General features: G+C 43.4%; 1 protein-coding gene across 4 annotated transcripts; it reads left to right on the forward strand.

The window, feature by feature from the left end:
* The first annotated feature begins 33 nt into the window (after positions 1–33).
* On the forward strand, positions 34–15,619 carry secisbp2l (SECIS binding protein 2-like). 4 transcript variants are annotated; one of them, XM_076078522.1, is made up of 18 exons: positions 34–154; positions 3,752–3,957; positions 5,423–5,750; positions 5,885–6,023; positions 6,697–6,923; positions 7,104–7,128; positions 7,254–7,369; positions 8,062–8,172; positions 8,301–8,411; positions 9,540–9,707; positions 9,891–10,032; positions 10,345–10,520; positions 10,652–10,784; positions 10,896–11,058; positions 11,974–12,194; positions 12,398–12,552; positions 12,670–12,889; positions 13,000–15,619. In XM_076078522.1, the coding sequence occupies exons 2-18, from the start codon at positions 3,824–3,826 to the stop codon at positions 13,611–13,613; spliced, it is 3,183 nt and encodes a 1,060-aa protein (XP_075934637.1). In that variant the 5' UTR covers positions 34–154; positions 3,752–3,823; the 3' UTR covers positions 13,614–15,619. The 4 variants fall into 4 exon arrangements, with proteins under 4 accessions (XP_075934637.1, XP_075934636.1, XP_075934634.1 ...); XM_076078521.1 differs by having other exon boundaries at positions 48–295; XM_076078519.1 differs by lacking the exon at positions 34–154 and having other exon boundaries at positions 3,710–3,957.
* Positions 15,620–16,324: the final 705 nt, after the last annotated feature.

The raw sequence follows: 16,324 nt of genomic DNA on the forward strand, positions 1-16,324 counted from the left end.
CCGCGACGGCTTCCGCCCCAGGTGACTCCCATTGCCACACTCTCACACAGCGACCCCGAAGCTTTCAAGCTAGTCTGGAGAGCGCAGCCAGCTGACGCAGCAACAGTCGGTACTGATCCGTGGGGGTGCAGCTGTCGGTTAGCAGAAACTGGGTGTGAGTCTGTAAGCCTTCAGTGATTATTATTTTGTATTCACAATGAAGAAAATAAAAATGCTCACGTCCTGACGTCTGCATTTTGGTCAATGACCGTCTGTCGCGGTGTCGGTGACTGACATGGACGCTAGTGACAATAAGGTAACGTGTCAGTTTAATTTAAAAATGATCTGGGGTGTTTTTTTGTGTTTTGTTTTGTTTGGGTTGGATGGCTAAAGCTTTAGCCTGTGGAAGAAGGGGACACGGTTTAGGTAATGCTTCCGAGGCCCAACATCGCACTCTGGTCAACGTTATTAAAAAACAATAATTATAAAATGCAGCGATGCTCAGTTGTGGCTTGAATAAGCTATTTGTGTCATTAGACATACAAATCGCCCAATAGCTCTAGCTCCGGTGTTTTTTAATGCAAACTGTTATCCCATTTGGCTAGCAAGCTAACGTGAACACAGCTAACGGTATCTGCAGCTCATTAAAAAAAAGGACTCTGGATATAGCGTTCATTCGTGTCTGGTCTTCTGTCTTAGTGTCATGTGTCTTTGGTCATTTTACAAAATTATTCAGATGGATTTCCATGACAGCAATTCTATGCGATAAGCTCAGAAAGACGGGTCTTGCGTTAAGAGTTAGCTTAGCTCCCTAGTTAGCCTTAAAGCTAAATATCTCTCCTGTCATTTGACGACAGATAGCGTTACAGCCAGCAGTGTTTTCGGAAAGGGTAGCTTTATTGTTTGGGTCACAATTTGGAGAGGTAACGTTGGATGACATACGGTTTCAGTCGCGTCACCAGGAATGTGTACTGTGTTGTTGTTAGGAGAGGCGGACAGGTTTCGTGGATCGTCGGCAGAGGAATATCTGGTTCTTCTGCATGTATGGCATTCTTGGAGTTAAATTGGGTCTTGTGTCCCGAGGCGAATTGCCAAATGCTTCAGATTAACCGGTTAGCATTGAACGATGGTGTGTTTTTCTGGCTGACATCACGGGGGGTGTGCGAGATTTTCGTGCATCTGATCGAGTGCTGTGATATTCGTCAGTTCTGTTAAACCCCTTAAAAGTCTCTATGCGTTCTGCTCTCCTGTCTACACAGACCATACAGAAAGAGACGCTGCCTGTTGGTGTTTTGAACGCAACTTGTGTAAGAATAAGTGCTCACACAAACAAACAGAGGCTTGTGAGATCAGTAGTCTAATTACTCGGAGATCTGTCACCCCCCAACCCCATGCACATCTGGGTCTGACCTCATTGTCTTTTTCCACAATCCCAGCTATTCTCACTCAGCCTCTCCCTGACACTCGGATACTACAAAGACACACATGGTTGATTCAAGAGATGGATCCACTGGCCAGCTCTGTTTTCATTCACAACTTTTATTTTTTGATAGTTGGATTTTTCCACTTGTGTTCAGAATTCAGTGCACACGGGGCCTCCATGCTATGGCTTGCCGTATAAATAGCTTATCCTGTAGCACTGTACCTACTTTATCCTTTCCAGCTTAATCCTATAACACAGCTCCCTATCAGCTATACTGTACGGTGGTATATGTTCAGACCGACTACCCGAGTCCTAAACCCTTGCAGCGATGTCAGTCTGCCCACGGAGGCTGCTACTACCTGGGGGTTTGTAAGAAATCTTTCATTGCAACTGTAGTTTGGTCTTCTTCAGTGAACCGGTTGACCTGGCTCCATTCGCCATAGATCGGATGGGTTCTATAGATAAACTGAGGAAAAGTCAGAGAACCACCCACGGACAGTAGCAGTGGGAGACAATAGCTGTCTGTGTGACATCCACTGGCCACACTGATGACTCTATTCATGCACCCCGACCACTGTTTCAGAGAAGTGAGGGGGAGCCTTTGTACTCTAAACCCTGTCACCTCTCCTCATCCTCTGCAAAATGGGAGATTATTTTAACGGGACCTCTTGCACGGAGCTGCCACCTCGGGTTAGATCAACGCCACTACGATATCAAAGGAGGAGCACGATGAGGTGTGAAAGATGTTCCATGACCGCAATGGAAAAATAATACAACCGCCCTTCTTGTGCTGTCCTTTAATTCGAAGAAATGTTGTTTAGTGTAAATTTCATTACTTCAAATTTACAGTTTTATGACTTTATAGCAATAACTCTTTGACATGTTGGGCAAGTCACTGTAAACTGAGAAATGGAAACTACTAGTAGTTTGACTACTATTTACATCATTTCTAATTTCTAATAAAAAAGTACACATGACTTTTAAATATGGATCACTACGTTGTAATACCATGAGCAATGCTTTGCTCTGTTTTTACATGTTCTATGTTTTCTGGTTTGATTTTTCGCTCGTGATTTATTAAGCAGATATGTACGCCTGCCTGTTAGCTGGTATCATCACCAAGCGAATCATATCCATATGAGCTTGGAAGTACTTAAAGTGTTTCAGTCCTGAGCCTGCCTTGTATTGCCCCGGCGTCTTATCTTTGGCCTTTCTGTGGCCTGCTATACCGTCTCCTACAGCACAACAATCTGACTGTTGGGTGCGTGTCTGGGTCATACACCTGGAGACCCGTGAAATCAGACTGACTAGAAGAAGACGTCATCAAGTTTGTGCACAATGACTTGAAGAGGACATTTTTGGGCCTTTGCCTGCCAGAAATATGTAGATTTTTCTTCTTTTTTTTTTTTTTTTTTTAAACCAAATTGCTCTCTGGATTGATTTATATGGCCTTTTGATTATGTGTTGTACACAGGAAATAGCATTCTGTCTGACTCTGCCAAAGCTCTAAATGTAACACAAAAGTTACGTTAAGTCCTTAAATTGTTAAAATGATCTACAGTTTGTGTCTCGTCTGGTGTTTGTATCTGGGTGCCATTAAGGCATTGACGGACTGTAACAACATGACATTTAAGGCTTCAAACACCAGCTTTTAATGTGCATCTAATATTACCTTACTTATCTATATATAATTATCTATATATAATGTTTCCCAAAACAAACTATAAACTTGTTTTTGGCTTTGAGGTACAGAGACTCGCCTCATTGTCGACCATTTTGACAAGAAGCTTTTATATTCTTCCCCTCGGTTGATCTAGCTGCAGATATGAGTCACATGAAAAATTGACTGTCAAAAATAGCCGGAGTCCTCTTTCGACATGTTGTGTACTGTGCTTAGATCCTCTGGCAGTAGTGTGCCATGTCACCTTTGGTTTTATGAGTGCTACGGCTTGATACCTTGTTTATTGATTGTGGTAGACACGCAAGACTGTAAACCAACTAGAACAGTGTGACGAAATCACAAAACAAAGGAGAGACTGATCAATAGACCGTCTACAGCGCTTTGTCTGTCAAGACATTCAGTACTCAAGTTAATAACTTAATAACACCTCTGCATATTTCTTCTCTCACAATTTTTGGAAAGTTGATGCTTGTAAGTTGTATCATTAGTCTTTAAGCCCTTTAGAGAGAGCTTAGCAAACCTACCCAAAACAATAAAGTTAATTTATGGAAGACTGGAGATGGAGTTGTTACTACGCTGATATGAATTGTTGCTTTCACTTTAGAACTAACCCATTTGATGTTGCTCACAGTCTGACCGTGATGGCTGTTCGTTTGTCTTTCGTGCAGGATGTGAAGCTTTCAGCCGAAGTGGAACCGTTCATCCCACAGAAGAAAGGTCTCGAAGGATCTCTCGTCAGCATGAGTCTTTCTGGCGAGGCAGGCGGAGGGGGAGGTGGCGGCGGAGGAGGAGGTGGTGGAGGGGTGGAAACCACTCCCATACCCAGTTACCTCATCACCTGCTACCCTTTCGTCCAGGAGAACCAACCCAACAGGTACGGTCACTCTTTTTCAGTGGGGAAAGATTCTGGAATAGAAAAAGTTAGACGTTTCAACCCCATTCAACGGAGAGCAAATGGCACCAGTGGTTTAGGTTCATTATCATTTAGGATTTTCCCGATGCTTCCCGCTTTGGCAGAAATATTGCCATTCTTTGTGGTATTGTGGGAAGTCTGGTGTCCCCATTTGGAACCGCCCAAGAACAATCTGCTCTCTTATGGACCTTTCTATTTTCATAACTCATTCAATGTACTATTTACTTTAGCAATAACAAGAACACACTGTGTCCATAATCAGATCCTTAGTGCCATTAGATTGTGCAATAGTTTAAGACTGCTTAATTATGAATGGAAACCCTCCCAGAGTTGGAGTTTACTTGGAACCACAATCAATGTTTCCAGTGGCTCTGATCTGCTGTATCCTTGCACACATCCGTTCCTCTGTTTCCTTCCCCCTCTATTTGAATGCAAGGAAATGCCCACTATAGTAGGCTGGCTGTGAAAATATCATCTGGATCCTTATCAACATTTCTGCATCGCATGTACACACCCCCTAACAACCCAACCACCATGCACTTCCCCTCAGCTTCACAGATGTTAACCCGGGGAGCGTCAGCCTTCTCTCGCTAAATGGGCTTTAGCCTTATTTTGTGGAACACACTTTAATGCATCTCCCCAACACTGTTGCACGTTTTGAGAGGAAACACCAAGTGAGAAATATTTAAAATAAGGGAAACAAAGTCCCAAAAACTTCACACACTGCTGTGGTTAACTCAGGATGTTGCAATCATGTTTCTTGAAACTGAACATGTGAGTTTCTCAGTATTGAGTATCTGCCAGTACAGAGTTTCATTTAGTTTCATTTGAATCTCTTTCTTTCTCACATAACAAAGGTGCACACCTAGCCTAAAGTTGACCTACAATAGAATAACACTTGGCTGTAGGAGTCAGCGGTTCAATCCAACATACCGGCAGGATAAATCTGGGTGGGGAAAGTGAAAAGCAGCGTTTGCCCCTCCCTCATTTCCACCACTGAGGGGCCCTTGAGCAACTGCTCCGGTGGAGCTGCTCAGTGGTCCGCAGATCAGACTGTTGTTGGACTCGCAGGTATGAAGGGGATCAGGGCATTCCTGCAAAAGAGAGCGTTGCTTCCATTGAAACTCCCCCTGAATAAATAAACGTGAGAAAAAAGAAAACGCATGAAAACTAATTAGATTAGTATGAAGACAATTGAACCTGCACCACAGCCTTTTTTATGGTTTCATATATAACGTTTGTGGAGTGTCCTGTGGTATTTCGTTTGATATCCATTGGGGGAGGAGTGACATTCAGTTAATAATATGGCAGGACATTTTGGATTGGATTTGGACAGCTCCTCAAAATGCAGTTATCAACCAAGAAAACATTCACTAAAATAGACAAAAAAAGTAATTGAACATGTTACCTCTCTGCTCCTTCACAGACAACATCCTATGTATAATGGAGGGGAGCTGCGCTGGCAGCAGCCTAACCCCAGCCCCGGTGGTTCGTACCTGGCCTACCCCATCTTGTCTTCACCCCAGCCTCCTGTCTCCAATGACTACGCTTACTACCAGATTATGCCTGCTCCATGCCCACCGGTGATGGGCTTCTACCAGCCCTTCCCTGGCCCCTATGCAGGTCCTGTGCAAGCTGGAGTGGTCAACCCTGTCTCAGCCGATGTCGGCGAAAGACCTCTGCCTCTGGGGCCAGCGTATGGGATGGCCAGTCAGAGGGGGAGAGGCATGATGCGACCTAACGGTCTCCCAAAGGTACAGAGGGTCAACAGCCTTATCCTGATACTGTCACATTGACGTCACATGTTATTTGTGTCACTGAAAAGTGTCCGTCCTCATCCTTAATCTATTTAGTGAGCACGCGCTGCCTCTCTTTCTTTCTCCTACAGCAACAGCTGGGTGTGTGCCAACCTCCAAGGGGTCGTCGGCCTCCAACCAGGAGTGTAGCTGTGCAGAAGGAGGTGTGCACTTTGGGGCCTGATGGTAGGACCAAGATGGTCATGCTGGTGGATGCAGCACAGCAGACTGGTAAGAATACTGCGGCAATAATCAAAGCTATAAGTACGTCCTACCATGCAGGGTGTATACAGAGGGTTTTTAAACAATAATACAAAAATCGAACTAAAACTCTGCTAACTAAAGATGAGAAGTTGCAGTTGGTTTTGTTGCAAAGGCTGCATCCCATCCTTGGACAACAAATAAGCAGTAGTTTCACAACAACTAAAGACAACGTTATCAACATATGTTCTTAAAAACATTCCAGACTTTGTCAAAGTTGTCTGTTTTGCCTGTGAACAACAAACTTTCCCGTCGGCACACAATGCCAGTAAGTCTGCTGACCGGTCGTACAGGTTGACGTTGATGATGCCTGTGCTTATCTTCTGAAAGAACTGGAATGCAGAGTTTCCAGGTTAACATAATCCAGGTGTGCATCTCATGTTGTCAGCAGTGATGTCTCCATTCTTGAGAGAGCTAATGAGCCTGTGTAAATATTTTGGCAACTCAATTGTGGTTTTAAATCTCACGAATGATGTCCAACAAAGTAAACTCCGTCCAAGTTTGTGGTTAATGAGTCTCGACTGATTCATCTACTGTAATACTTGTTATTTTGTATGTTAATGATGTCAGCAGTTTGATTCCACACTGTAACACTGTGTAACAAGTTCACTTCAGGTCTGAGTTTCTACTACTTTGTCCTCAGATTTCCCGGGTGAGGTGTCAGGGAGGTGCGCTGCAGAGCGGGCTAGTCCCCTGCTGTGGAAGAACAGGCAGACAAAGAGAAGACGGGCGTCCCATCCAGCCGAAAACTACAACGAGCAGGGCGCCAGTGAGGCAGATATAGACAGTGACAGCGGCTACTGTAGCCCCAAGCACAACCAGGCTGCAGGAGCAATGCAACGAACTGCAGAGAATACAGCAGCACCCACAGTAAGTTGGCTGTTTACCACCAGCTCCAGACCCAACAGACTTACAGTGGACTGTAGAATTTGATTTGATGATCATTTAATAATAATTCTTGATTCCTGTTTTTAGCACATTTAACACACACTAGATATCTCAGCATGTCTTTTTCTTCTCTACCCTCTCCATGTCTTCTGTGTTGTACAGGGAGTAGAGGCTGGTGTAATGACAGGTAAGCTTGATGCAACATGTTGTGAACATCCACACATCGTGCTTTCATATTCATAATTCTTATGCAGCCTGTATATAACATATTACAAAGGAATTTAGATTTTTCTTTTCCCTTCTATTCACTAGCAGGTACCTGGGTAAATGTAGCCTCTCAGGCTACCCAGAAGTCCTGGGGGGACAGGAACGGCCAGTTTCACAGAGCAGACCAGAGGAAGAATCCTGAACAGAGAAACTTCTCACAGGTACAGTAGATCTCACTGGAGCAGACGCTGAGTAGAAGGTTGCTGTACGACTGGGGAGCAGCTGTAGTGTTTTGTTATGAGAATAGATGAAATGCTGTTAATGTTGGCGTAAAGACTCTGTCCTGTGAGTCACACTTAAGCTTAACAGAAGGTGATTAGAAAAGCAACAAATCAACATTTTCTTATTCTAATAAATTATCAAAAATAATCTCTTATACAATGCACATCTGTCCGTCACACAGTCAATAAACAATTCAAACAAAACAGGTATTTACATGAGTCCACTTATAGGGAAACTTTTATGAGCAAGAAAACTATTACCGACAATAGTGATGCAGCGCCACACTCCTTTCCAAGTGTTTCCCTCACTTGACAGTTGAGTGGTCTATAAAATGTGAATAATATCCATCCATGTTTCTTAAAGTACAAGTTGATGTCTTAAAATGTCTTGTTAAGATGTTCAGTTTAATATATTAAGCAGGAAATCCCCATATTTGAGTCTGTAAACAACATTTTTGCATTAAGAATTGCATTAATCGGTCACCAAAATAGGTAACGATTATTTTTCTGTCGATCAACTAATCGTTGCAGCTCTACTTGACAGTATTTACAAGTACACAGAGGATAAAGTTATTGAATACCAGTGGTACCCTGTTTGACTTCTGTGTTCTCCGACCGTCTCTGCATTTCAGGATTTCCACAGTGGCTATCCAGGGCGTGTGCAGCCCAACCATTCAGAACAAAGGCTGCAGCCAGCAGCGGTCACTGGTACTGGGGTCTCCCCAGAGCCCCTCTACTTTGAGGTGAGAGAGGGTTTCTTGTGACTTTCATTGTGTTCAAGTATCAGTGCAGCACGGTCACCATCACACTCATTATAGATCTATTTTAGAGTTTATTTGTTGTGCTAAAATGTTTTCTACATGTTTGTCAGGATGAAGATGAATTCCCAGACCTGGCTACTGGAGGGGCTGCCCAACGCAGCACCAAACCAGAATCTACTTCAGCCCAGACACACGCGCAACCTAAACTTCCCAAAAACCTGGTAAGGTTAAAGCTGTCTATGAGGGGTTCATTTTTATTTCAAGTACAACATTTTTGGTTAATTATTGTCAGCTGACCACATTGCCTTCTTATTCCGGAAGCAAGCGCCCAAACCCGACCCGCAAACCACCAACTTTATGCATCACAGTAGCAAAATTGTCAGAAACAGGACAGAAGTCTGAGCTGGTTGGGTCAACTAGGGCATCACTGAAATCTACAGACTATCTGTCCAAATGAACACCATTGCTATTGTGAAAGCACGATTTGTTTATTTGTTTCCACCATGGAAATGTTTACGACGTCATAACAACAGTTCCGCTTCATGTTTTCTCGGTCACGCGCACTTTGAGAGCTACTGCTGTAAATAAACAGCACGTAGTTCAGTAGCAGTTTAGCCTTGAGCTAGGAGACGCTTCAGCATTAACTGCGTTACTTGTCTTGTGTTGACTGCTCCTCCTGGCAGCTGTACTGTCAGTGTACAGTGTTTTAAGTTAGTAGCAAGGTGTGTGATGCTCTGGGCGTTTTCTTTACAATACCTCTGCGTGTTTTGAAGACTGTAAATGCAATGCAAACATCATGCAGCATTGTACACAATGGTACTGACATTTTGACTTGACTACTTGAATCTTGACTATGTGATTTGGAAACATTGTAAACCTGCAGAAGAGGCACAAGTTGCATTCAACGATTAACACACATGCTGTAGCAGGGGTTGGCAAACCTTTTGATACGAAGTGTGATTTTTTAATTGTCTCGTTCATCAGTGTGCCATATCAAAATAAAGGTTAAGATAACTATGACACCACTTCAAAATGTATATCTCAAACAGATCCGTGATTTTATTCCATCCATATAGGAAACGTGTTTCGCAATATTTAAAAAACAACAATCTTTTCCCGCTATCAAGACATTGTAATTATATATGGAGCACGATACAAGGAGGCTGCCATCTTTGTGAAAACATCCACATCTGAGTTGAAGTCATTAACGCTACCAACCATCCACCCATTTTGTTCATCAGCAATAAGATCTGTGTTTGTGTATCTATGCGGCCGAATATCTGACTCTTGTATCGGTTCATCTTTTCACCCCGACTAATTACTTATTTGTGTCTCTACACTAATCGCAGCTGGATAACCTGCCAGAAAACTCCCCCATCAACATTGTGCAGACACCCATCCCCATTACCACCTCTGTTCCCAAGAGGGCCAAGAGCCAGAGGAAGAAGGCTCTGGCTGCTGCTTTGGCCACTGCACAAGAGTACTCTGAAATCAGCATGGAACAGAAGAAATTACAGGTATGAACACGAAATATGTCAACTGGTCATGTAGGATTGGTTCAGTTTGAATGTATGACTTGTTTCATCGGTTCTTGTCCTCACCGCTGCCTGGCTTATGGTCAGGACATTCTGATCTTCAGTTGCATTTGACGGGTTCATTGGTGTGACCTTCTCCTGCCTTTTCTTTCCGCGCCCCGGCAGGAAGCATTCACCAAAGCAGCAGGGAAGAAGAGCAAAACCTCTGTCGAGCTGGACCTGGGAGATATGCTGGCAGCTTTGGAGAAACACCAGCAGGCTATGAAGGCCAGACAACTGAACAATACCAAGCCGCTGTCATTCACAGGTATCCATTAACTCAGTCAGACACCAACACGTGGTTTAAGAACAGAAACAAACATACTTTTACAATACATCAGCCCTGCATTAAAGGATAATATTGGGTTCAGGTATGTATCATTGTTCAGCAAATAACCTAATAAGTAATTCAGAAATTCCATAATTTTTGTGCCTTTTTGTAAATGTTCGCATGAAAACCTGTTTTAAGGATATAGTGCTTGTCAGACTCATAAAACACATGCCCCTAATGTTGTTTTAACTTACATCTACACCTGTCCACATTCTGCTTGTGTATTAACTTTGTTGTCCTTCTCTCCAGTTGGAACAACCACTCCATTCCACGCTTCAAGCTTGGTCAGCCTGCCGTCCATGTTGAAGGGCCATCAGCAGGCATACTCGGTCCCACACAATTCCCTGGATTCCACCGCACCCCGTATCAAGAGAGGGAAGGAGAGAGAGATCCCCAAAGTAAAACGGCCCACAGCCCTGAAGAAGGTAAAGGATTTAAGTTGATCATTTCGGAGAGGTGGGAGGAAGATGTTGTTTAGTTTACATGAAAGTTAGTAAAAGGAATGGAGATCTTTTTCATTTTTCATTTTTTACATTTTTGTTCTGTGTTTCGATAGATCATCTTGAAGGAACGTGAAGGGAAGAAAGGGAAGACGAGCATGGAACAGGAGTCCTCAGGCCAGGAGGAGCACGGGGAAGAGAGTTTACATTTTACTGATGATCTTGCACGAGAGCCTGCCTCCCAAGAAGGTGAGGGTAAATTATTATTAAGAGGTGAAAACTATTCAGATGTGTACCCATTTTTTTTTATCCATCATACATTTTCTAATTGTTATTTGTGGTCTGCTGTTTGTACCACAGACAACGGTCTGAGTATGCCCAGCGACGCGTCCCTTTCCCCAGCCAGTCAGAACTCTCCATATAGCATCACCCCGGTGTCCCAGGGTTCTCCTGCCAGCTCTGGCATCGGGAGTCCCATGGCCTCAAACGCCATCACGAAGATCCACAGCCGTCGTTTCAGAGAGTAAGTAGACGCGCTCAACTTGCATGGAGCGAGAAACGGAATGTCGACATTTTGTAGGAATCCCGTGCATTGAAATGTCTCAAAAATGCACAAAAAATAGTGAGCAAAGCAAATACTTGTCCCACTCGGAAACCAGAGCCTTGGCTGGGAGAAGCGTACTCTGAAAGTTATCGGGTGTTCTTAAGGGCGGAACTGTACAATAATGAATTGTAGAGTATGGCACAGATGCCGAGCACATTGTCCCTTCTTAGCGAAGATGTATGCCGGTGGTCACAAACACAGCTTTGTCCCTCTGTGTCCTCTGTTGTGGGCCTATTGTCCCAGCCCACCCTTCTCTAACAGATTTAGCATTTAAAGCCTCCAAAAGGCCTCTGTAGCCAAGCTCCTCCCCTCAGCTGTGCCGGCCAGGACGCTTGCTCCTCAGGCCACACTACGTCGATCTTCCGATTCGGTATTTCACCAAACCATAAAGCTCCTGGGAGTATTCATCCTGTTTTATGTGCGATAGTGTAAACATAACCAACAAAGCTGTATACACTTTGAGTCACTCTAATAAGAGCAACAACGATGATAGCCACATAGGGCTTCAACATTTATTTCCATCACAGACTGCTTTTGGTTATTTTTTAAATCATGAAATGTAAGAGAATAATGGAAGATGCCATCACAATTTCCTGAATCGCAAGTTGACACCATCTAATTGCTGGTTTTATTGGACCATCACTCTAAAACCATATCTATTCAGTTAACTGTTGCATTAGATAAAAAGAAGCAGCATATCATGACAATTTCAAGCATTATTTTTGCTAGTTACCATTAATGGTAACTAGCATCATCATTGTTAGCTTGGTAGCCACCCAAAAGATGAAAACACTCTTTTGAACATCCATAACCTTATTTATTTTCTTTCTGCAGGTACTGTAACCAGGTGCTGAGTAAGGAGATCGACGAGAGCGTGACTATGCTATTACAGGAACTGGTTCGCTTCCAGGAGCGGGTCTACCAGAAGGATCCTACCAAGGCCAAGTCCAAACGCCGCCTGGTCATGGGTCTCCGAGAGGTCACCAAGCACATGAAGCTGAATAAGATTAAGTGTGTCATCATATCTCCCAACTGTGAGAAGATCCAAGCCAAAGGTAAAGAATGTTGTAAAACCACCCAGCGTTAGTCCATATTTTCGTGTTTCATGGTATACCCATATGCCAAATTTCCATAATCTCAAAACGGCAGGTTTTTGCACTTTGTGCTCAAGTCACTAGCTGGTATTTCCTGTTGTTTTAGTTCATTTATTTTCTGAAATTTGATACATTTGAGTCCCTTATTGTTGACTATGTTGCAGGTGGTTTGGATGAAGCTCTGTACAATGTAATTGCCATGGCACGGGATCAGGAGATCCCGTTTGTGTTTGCCTTGGGCAGAAAAGCTCTTGGACGCTGCGTCAACAAACTAGTGCCTGTTAGTGTGGTTGGCATTTTCAACTACTCTGGAGCTGAGGTAAGTCACTTTCAGAACACGTATGCATCAGGTCAGTAGTTTTCAGTATAGAGCAGTAGAAACACAGTATTTTTTATTTTTTTTTGCCCCTCGCTAACTTGGTTAAACCTTCTTCAGAGTCTCTTCAACCGTCTGGTGTCTCTGACTGAAGAGGCTAGGAAGGCCTACAAGGACATGGTGTCAGCTCTGGAGCAGGAGCAGGCCGAGGAGGCTCAAAAGAATGACAAGAAAGTCCCACACCACATGGGGCACTCCCGCAACCACTCTGCTGCTTCTGCCATCTCCTTCTGCTCCATCTTCTCTGAGCCTATTTCAGAAGTCAATGAGAAGGAGTACGGTAAGCTCCCTCATAAGCTCCCTCATTTTCTGTCAGTTATTTAGGGTTATCTATAATCAGTAAGTAAAAGCACCAGTTATGGAGCATAACAAATCTATTAATTCCTTCAGAGACCAACTGGAGGAGTATAGTGGAGAATTCAGATGCCCTGGAGCCTGTAGAGGCTGAGCCGAGTCGCCCTGCACCTTCCACAGCCACCCAAAAAGACGGTGAGACTCTGGCAGCCACGGCCAATGCAGCCACACCTGGCTCAGCTGCTCCCCAGCCAGCCAGGCCAGCGCCTCCGACACTGACACAGGGTACCGGTGAGAGAGACGAGGTCCGGGTAGACGACCGGCTGGAGCTGGCCTCTCAGCAGAGCACAGAGACGGGCTCGCTGGATGGGAGCTGCAGGGGCCCGCTGAACTCCTCCATCACCTCCACCACGTCCACCCTGGTCCCCGGGATGTTGGAAGAGGCGGAGGAGGAGGAAGAGGAGGAGGAGGACTACACTCCTGAGCCTATTTCTGTGGAGGTGCCTACCCTCAGCAGCCGCATTGAATCCTGGGTGTCAAAGACCCTGGAAAACCTGCAGCTGGGGAAGAGCCAGGAGAGTACAGAAGAGGAAGACGACGAGGAGGAGGAGAAAGGGCAGAGTGAGGAGGAGGACCTTGATTCAGCGGATATCACAGAGACGAGGACCGAGGGCAATGAGCAAGTGGAGGCTAAGAAGGTCACAGGTTGATGTCGGCTCCTCCTCCTCTTCCTCCTCCCTCCTCTGTTCTCAGATACACTCATTCCCTCTGTTGCTCTCACATCCTTCTTCACAGCAACCAGCAGCTTCTCTCCTTTGTCTCCAACCCCTGACACCAGACATAATCTCAGGTATCCAACCAACTGACCAACACTCACACACATTACAGAGAAACTGACCAACTTACCAACACACATCATCGCAGACCAAACAGCAACTAACACAGTCTGAGGGACAGTCGTTGACACCAACACTCCTCTTGTAATTGAAAAGGATGCCCTCACTTCTTCGGCCCATAACCTGCTACACTTGAATTCAGAGGGAAGTTTGTGACTTTCCTCCTCCGAGGCTGAACTCGTTTAGAGTCGGGGACGTTTCTGGGAGCAAGTGCTTAACAATGGTGAACTGCTGTCTGTAGCTCACAGAGAATGAAGGTTGGAACCGTTCAGCTCCCATCTTATTTCATGCAGAGCTCAGAAGGTTTACAGCTCTGCAAGTATTCGTGTGCTTGTGTGTGTGTGTTTACAGGCACATAGTTTGCATTTATTTTTTGCTGTGTTCTTTAGCTTTATCTTTGTATATAATGGTTTTTTTGAGGGAAGGAGAAACATGCATTTCCTGATTACTTCTTGGTTGATATTTAGCTTTTCTCACAGAGCATTACATTGTCAGGGGGTTCTGTCTTTCTACCAAAACCACGCCCACCCATCAGTCTTCAAAGTGTTATTTTAATGTTCAAATAATAAGTGTCCCATTCTGTGTTCAGATGATTCAGATGACTTTAACTTCTAAGAAGCAAAATGAGCTTTTGTGTGTATATAACCATGTCTATGTGGTTCTACTACAGTATATATTGGTTTGTCATATTGATTCTGCCTTGTGTGAAACTCTTTTGGTTGTTTTTCCTCTGACTGGAATTGTCTTGAGTTCCCAGATGTCTGTGCTTCAGAAGAAGAAAAAAAAAAAGAAGAAATGTTCGTGTTGTTCCCTCTGGTGGTGTTTGTTCTCTGATGGGGAGGGCGGTCTCAAGCGGTCTTCTTGGTAATGACATGACATAACATTTTTAGAAGCCCTGATATTGATATCTGAGGAGATCCACAGGGCATAGTTGGGTAATGTATGAAATAATCCTGGTACTGGAAAGTCATTGTTTTACCAGTATTCACTCCATTTCCTTAAAAATGACACTTAAATCAAGCAGGTGTTTTACTGGTATTCATAAAGTTTAACAATACCCAAGTAGACCAAAAGTATCAGATATGGATCAATCCGTTTAGAGCTCTTCTAGATTTTACAGACGGGTTGCCGAAAGTAAGTTCACCACAGCCGAGAAGCTCCCTCATCGTGGGCAGAGGCACCCTGGAAGTAGTCCCGCAGTCGTGCTCAGACCTTTGTAAATACATGTGTACAAAAGGGATTTTGATTTTTCATTGAATTAAAACAAATACAATCATCCTGTTCTTAAAGCCATTTGATAAGTTTTAACAGTTTGAATCCAATTTGATAATGGCGTTTGATAGTGAGATGTCAGCCAGTCGACGACGAGGCGGTGTGTTTAAATGCAGTATGCCGGGCTGTATGCAATGTGGAGCCTTGAGAGGGGAGATGACTGTGTCTTAAATATCATACTTGGGATTATGAAAGTATTTCTAGTTTGGTAACAAGTACGCTGTGTGTAGGCTTTCGGTTGCTCTGACTTCCATCAAAGTGTTTGAAGTAAGTTAATTAACAGCAAGTGTGTTTCTTTGCACTATGTAAATACAGTACTGGTAAAGGTCTTGTAACTAATGTGAACAAAAAAAAAAACAGAACGGTTCAATGAAGTCCTTTTTTTTTTTTTTCAGCGTGTTCCTCGTCTTTATATGGATATTTAAGACCGTCTCCTTCAGACTGTACATCACTAGCAACATTGTTCTAGGCTGTTTCTCATAATCCTGTTATTGCTCTTAACCTATATGAACTGATGATTATTAACATCATTAAAATGTTTAAGTAAATCGTTTGACTCATACCTTGTCTTCTTTGTTGTATATGATAGTAAATTGAATTTATTTGGGTTTTGGACTCTTGGTTGGATAAAACAAGCTATTCCAAGAAAATACAAAAGCCATTTTTTAAAATAGTTTTGCGATATTCCACAGAAATAAACGACGCTTCAATTAATCGAGAAGCCAGTCCTCGGATAATTGATTATCTAAATAATTGTTAGTTCTAGGCCTAGAGTGCAGTTTCACCAAACAACCACTAGGAAGGGACAAAACTCTGCCGCACACTGTTTCATGCACCCAGACGTGTCACATCCAGCTTATTTACATATAGTATGCAGTGGACCAGTTATCTGTAGTTAAATTATTTGTTTTGAAGAAAAATCCTAAAGTCAAAGAAATAGTGCTTTACTCTTATATTCCAGGCTGAAGGATGAAAGTACTTCTACACTCTGTCTGCACTTTGCTTTTGTTTCCTATTAATCTTTTAATCAGTAATGAGTGCGATATGTAAATCACTCTTTAGTCGGCGTCTGACATATTGCTTTAATTGGAATCAAAGGGAAATGCAGATGTTTTAGGTAAATGCCCTTACTCTTGCGTGTTCATGCAGGTCATTTGAATATCACATGCACAAGGTACAATATGGAATGTATTATTGGGTAAATCAAGTCACTTTGATTAATTTCTACAAAAGATGTCAACCCCTTATGTTCT

The sequence above is a fragment of the Anarhichas minor genome, unplaced genomic scaffold, assembly GCF_050575085.1.
Source record: "Anarhichas minor isolate MPS153535 unplaced genomic scaffold, ASM5057508v1 ptg000067l, whole genome shotgun sequence".
NCBI lineage: Eukaryota > Metazoa > Chordata > Actinopteri > Perciformes > Anarhichadidae > Anarhichas > Anarhichas minor.

Excerpts from the sequence above, each read along its gene's own strand:
- secisbp2l (XM_076078519.1), top strand. The coding sequence starts at position 3,725 with ATGGCTGTTCGTTTGTCTTTCGTGCAGGATGTGAAGCTTTCAGCCGAA. Across the intron at positions 10,785-10,895 it reads AGAGCCTGCCTCCCAAGAAG|ACAACGGTCTGAGTATGCCC; the intron begins GTGAGGGTAAAT and ends TTTGTACCACAG. Across the intron at positions 12,195-12,397 it reads TGAGAAGATCCAAGCCAAAG|GTGGTTTGGATGAAGCTCTG; the intron begins GTAAAGAATGTT and ends ACTATGTTGCAG.